Source organism: Ciona intestinalis, chromosome 7 (genome assembly GCF_000224145.3).
Source record: "Ciona intestinalis chromosome 7, KH, whole genome shotgun sequence".
Lineage (NCBI taxonomy): Eukaryota > Metazoa > Chordata > Ascidiacea > Phlebobranchia > Cionidae > Ciona > Ciona intestinalis.
In genome coordinates this window covers 3,920,827-3,926,389 of record NC_020172.2, presented here as the reverse complement: position 1 = coordinate 3,926,389, position 5,563 = coordinate 3,920,827, and the positions used below count along the sequence as shown (strand labels likewise).

Below are 5,563 nucleotides of genomic sequence, written 5' to 3'. Positions count from 1 at the left end.
GCCTGGAGGTTATGCCCAACAGCCAATAATAATGCAACAGCAGTGGGCCAACCAGTTCTTCAGACACACAATGGCTGTTTACCCGCCCACGGAGGCCCCCCAAGGCATGTATGAGCAACTGAACTCCTCATTTGACCAAAACACTTTATACGAAAACGGGAAACGACCAGAAGTACATGAAGACTGGGATTCAATCAGCAATACTTCAGACCGATCATTGCAGCGAAATCTTTAGCCATTCAACCATATATATATAGAGTCCTAAGTTATTCTCCTTGTACACATTATTTTCTTTCATATTGTTCCAATGATATATTTCATTTTCTGATAACAAAAACGTCAACTCGACGAAATTTTTCAAGCATTTCCCTTGATTTCATTTTCTGATAAAAAAACGTCAGTTTGACGAAATTTTTCAAGTTTTTTCCCTTGTTTTCATTTTCTGATGGAAAAACGTCAACTTGACGAAATTTTTCGATTTATTTCCTTGATTTCATTTTCTCATAAAAAATGTCAGTTTGACGAAATATTTCAAGTTTTTTTCTTTGTATTATTTATCACAATAAAAGCCTATTGTTATGTCACAACCGAATACCTGTTTATGTTTAAACTGCTGCAAATACGATTAATTATGCATGTATGAATATATTCAACTCTATTCGTGTTAAAAGTTGGTCTTATTAAACTCGGTAACTTCGTTACAGAATGAAATAGTGTTGTCTCATTATATAACCTTTCATTAAATATTAAACCAATAAATATATATTTTACAAAAAAAAATGCAAAATATAATTGAATCTCAAAAAGTATATTGGCGCGTTTTAACTAAATTATAAAATGTGATACAGTTATATCTTCTACTTAAAATATAGTTACTTTTTTCCATTTAAAAATTAACACAGTGATCTTCATTTTATAGCCTTTTGGTAAAAAGTAACAAGTGTTGATTGGGGTTTACAAAATTATTGTTTTTCACAAATTGTATTTTCCATAAAATTTTTAATAAATTTTCTAAATCTTTCATAATCTTTTGGGGGTCTCTAAAATTTCATAATTGCGAAAAATTACTATTTTTTTTATGAAATTGCACCATTTTATTTTTTATTCGCGTGCATTTTAGAGACACCAAATGAAATTCTTTCTGTCACAAGTACCGTGCAACTGTTTAATTTCTCCAAGAAAAAAAATTCTTAACCTAAATCTGATTTTTCAACATACTTTTATTAAAGTTTTTTACATACAATATACAATTGTTTTATAATTATAATGTACAAAGAAACAACTAAAATAACAACAAAGAATAACTGTTCAATTAAAAAGGGTTTTAGTCCAACAAAAGTGCCTAATCAATTGCAATGGCAGTAAAACCTTTATAGGTAAAAAATCACGCGTTTTATAAATTAAAAAAAAACAGAAAAGTTATTAAAACACAAATGTTTTAAACATTTCTGGCAAAATTTTGATTTTTTGCCATTATTTTCCAGAGTTCTGGGAATTCATGAAATGAAAATTCTTTCACAAGTTTTGCTTTCATGGATTGATCATTCACGGCCCATGATTGTAGTGAGGATTCATATATGACCTCATTGTGATAAAACTGGTGTAATAATAAGCAAATGGTTTCTGTGGAAAAAAATGTTGATATAATATGAAATGTATGAATGAGACTTATTTAATCTCACATGGTCGGAAAACAACAGTTGTTTTTATAACATAAATATTCTGTTTCATACACCTCGTGTCCGCTTATAAATTACCATGCATGTAACTTTGCAGGTGGTATTTTTTATGTATGGCTAGCAGTTTGGACAACCCGTTAGTGACCACTGGGTTGGAGCATTTGCCGTTAAGTATCTTGCCCAAACATACATAAGCCCACAATGGTTTCACCGAGCTTTGAACCCATTACCTCTGGGTTAAAGGCAGGCAGAAATGAAGAATTCTTACCTTGACTATACCCCCATGTGTCAATACAAGTTAAAACTTCCTCAATTATATCTTGTTGGAGATTTTCCTTTGAGTTTAAAATATAAAACACAACCAAAGGAGATCTTTTGTTTATTGCATTTTCTGTGAACATTTTTTTAAATAAACTTCTAGCATTATAACCGTTTTCAAAAGATCTTATAAAATACCTACCACATAAATATATAATTAATAAATGAATGAATGTAACTTACTTTATCCTCGTGTGGCCGGAAAACGACAGTCGTTATAATACGGGTTTAACACCTAGTGCCAGCTTACGAGTTACCATGTATGCTACTTTGTGGGGGATTTTTTGTGTACAGCTGATAATTTGGACAACCCATTAGTGAGATATCTCAAGCCAGCTTACGAGTTACCATGTATGTTTCTTTGCTCATTGTTTTTTTTATATTATTTTATCAATAGTTATTAGTCAATGGTCCAAATAAATCTAAATATTTTATTAAAAACGAATTTCTCACCAGGGCTATTTAGATCATCATTTACAGCCTTTTCGCAGATGACTGAAATCAAACACTTTATAAACGGACCTGACATCCAGAAATTCCTTCCCACATGGTTTTCAACCCATTCAATAATGGTATCGTTCCTATAATAAATATTGGTAAGTTTAATGAACTTTAAACAGCCGAGTTAAACTGAATTCATTTATTTAAACTCGTGTGACCGGGCAATGACAGTCGTTGTAACACAGGTGTTTTGATTTATACACCTCCTGCTCGTTTCTAAGTTATCGCGTATGTAACTTGCTTTAACCTCGCGCAGTGGCAAAACCACATTCGTCATAACCCAGGTGTTCTGTTTCATACACCCCGTGTCCACTTACGAGTAACCACATGGGTAATTTTGTGGGTGATCATTTTTTTCATTTTGCCCTGTGTCAGCTTTGAAGTTAACAACAAAAAACTTTTATTAATTTTTATGTAATTTGTAATACAATTGATCTCAAATATTACGAGAACTATTTAATAATTATTATGTCATTTGCAATATAATAGATATAACTTACGAGTTCTGTTCGTTATGTAGCAAAATACATAATTCAAGACATTTGTCAACATCAAATATATCTTTATATTGTTTGTGTGAACCTGGTAATAAAACAGGAGATTAAAATTCCCCACATTTGTAAAATTTGGAAAATTTTCTCATTTTAATTGTAGTACTTTATGATACAATTTTTGACATTTTAATAGTTTAAAAGTAAGCACATGATAATTTTAAAAATAAGTGAATGATCATTATATTTTTTTGTATATAGTTTTGAAAGGCAAGCAAACATTGCAATGGTGATTTTTAGATCAGCGAGAAATGTTTCTAGTGGGTGCGGGGATCCTGAATCATTGAATGAATGTAATTTAATTTATCTTCGCGTTGCGGGAAAACGACAGTCTGTATAAATGGCTTACTTGTTGCAGGGAATGTCAGATCCAAAGCTGAAAGTGAACTTGGTTGGGAAAATGAAGCGGGGGTGACATCTGTGTTATAGTTGCTGGTAGAGAATAAATGTTCTTTTGGTTCAACTGATGGGACTTCTTCAGTAATGGTAAGTTTGTTTCTGTGAGTTTACAATGTTTTTTATTTTCTAAAAATTAAAAATTTGTTTAAAGGAAAAAAAATGTTATACTTAATTCAACTCAATTCTGGATTCATAAACTGTGATCCAATTACACATTTTTCAAAATTTAATATAAGTGGCTAAAATATTTACATGTATTTTTCATCTTGAAGAGTACTTGATGTAGCATTCTGTGTTTCTTCTAATATTCTGTGGTCATCCAATTTTATCGTTGAATGTTCTGGCAATGTAGTTCCACTAAAACATAAGGTTACATTGCAAAAAAACTTGTTTTAAATGAAACAATGAATGTAAATTGCTTGATTCTCACATGGTGAGAAAATGAAAGTTGTTATAACACAGATGTTCTGTTTCATACATCGTGTTCCGTTTACATTTTACCATAAAATTAACAGTTCAGTGTTGCTAGATTTAAAATCAACAGATCAGTGTTGCTAGATTTAAAATTTATAAATCTTCACCTCGCATCACTGTCAATGCAAATTCCTTCATCCTCCAAAATTTCATTTGATTCCTCGCATCCAAGATCAAAATCTTCACTATCAGTATCTTCTGACTCTTCACTACATTCTTCATCTTCTATAACCTTATTATATTAAATAAATAAAACTTTTTTACCCTTTTATTACAGTTATTCATACAAAGCATAAAAGAACCACCAAACTACAGATACATTTATAAAAAACATAAAAGAACCAACTCATTACCGGTACGTTATAATTAATAATGACACCATCTGGTAAATCTCCTTCAAGAGCAGATACTGTAGTCATGTGACTTGCTCTTAAATCGTCTTGATTTCTTCGGATAAAAACCCATTCTGTGTGTTCTACCTAATTAACAGTAAACATTGTATTTATGCACATTATCTGGCACTGTGGTTCAGTGGTTTAGTGGTTAGCGCGCCTGCCTCTAACCAGGAGGGTACTGGTTCAAAGCCTGGTGGTATGATACTGTTGTGTCCTTGGCCACATGGTAATTTTACCAACCTAGTGGTCACTAATGCGTTGTCTAAATTGGTAGCTTTACAGAAAAAAATAATCACCCGCAAAGTTACATTCGTGGTATCTCATAAGCTGGCAAAAGGTGTATAAAACAAAACACCCGTGTTATAACAACTGTTGTTGTCCGGCCACATGAGGATACGGCAAGTTACATTCATTTTATTTATCGTTTGAAGCTACGGAGTATAACATAAACAGAATATTCAACATTTGTCCCATTAATGACAAAACAGTTAAATATCTTACCCCCTTGGAAATGTCACCCGTATTAAGATTTTCATTGAAAGATTTTTTGAGTTTTAATTCTTTCCACAACTCACAAACATTTCTCTCATCTCGTTGCGACATTTCCTTCTCTAGCTGTTGTTAAACAGGTATAGAATATCAGTTGATAAAATAAAACCTAAAGATATTACAATATAATTTAATTTTATTTTCTGTTTGGTGTGAAAAAAAAACAGCTGAAATATGACATTCTATTTTTAACTGGTAAAAGTAATCTTAATTTCACACAATTAAAAACTTCAAATGTGTTGATCGTCTCCGTAGCGCAGTTGGTTAGCGCGCCTGCCTATAACCCAGAGGTCATGGGTTCGAGGCTCGCCTTTGATGCAATTATCAGTGTATGTAATAAATTTATCGTTTTAAGCATTTTTAGAACATAAAATAAGTAGCTAACCTCAAAATCTGTAATGTATAAACTACCAGCAAATATAGCTGTTGATGTGGCTGGAGTTTTGTTAAGGAAATGAATAACCTGGAATAGAAACAATCATTATTGTTATCGGATGATGTTCGAAATTAAACCAATTTATTTTCTAAATATTTAAAACATTTTCCCAGTGATGAATGAATGAAATTTATTTTGTCCCTTCGGTCAGGATAACGAAGAACAAGAGTTGACAAAAGCAAAAAGACAGGTAGTAACCGTATAACAACAGTTGTTGAAACACGCTTATTGATAAAAATGGAATAATAATGTCTTGGATAA

At 31.7% G+C, this 5,563-nt stretch overlaps 1 protein-coding gene across 1 annotated transcript in view; it reads right to left on the bottom strand.

Annotated features, from left to right (window-relative positions):
- Positions 1-486: 486 nt before the first annotated feature.
- Positions 487-5,563, bottom strand: part of LOC100182543 — a 7,358-nt gene continuing 2,281 nt past the window's right edge. Inside the window, exons 5-14 of the mRNA XM_002128361.5 lie at positions 5,252-5,329; positions 4,819-4,932; positions 4,276-4,401; positions 4,030-4,154; positions 3,701-3,805; positions 3,399-3,547; positions 2,999-3,080; positions 2,451-2,578; positions 1,948-2,070; positions 487-1,623 (exon numbers count right to left, since the gene is read on the bottom strand). Coding sequence (XP_002128397.3) covers positions 1,439-1,623; positions 1,948-2,070; positions 2,451-2,578; positions 2,999-3,080; positions 3,399-3,547; positions 3,701-3,805; positions 4,030-4,154; positions 4,276-4,401; positions 4,819-4,932; positions 5,252-5,329 — 1,215 coding nt within the window. The 3' untranslated portion in view covers positions 487-1,438. The remainder of the gene's footprint in view (positions 1,624-1,947; positions 2,071-2,450; positions 2,579-2,998; positions 3,081-3,398; positions 3,548-3,700; positions 3,806-4,029; positions 4,155-4,275; positions 4,402-4,818; positions 4,933-5,251; positions 5,330-5,563) is intronic.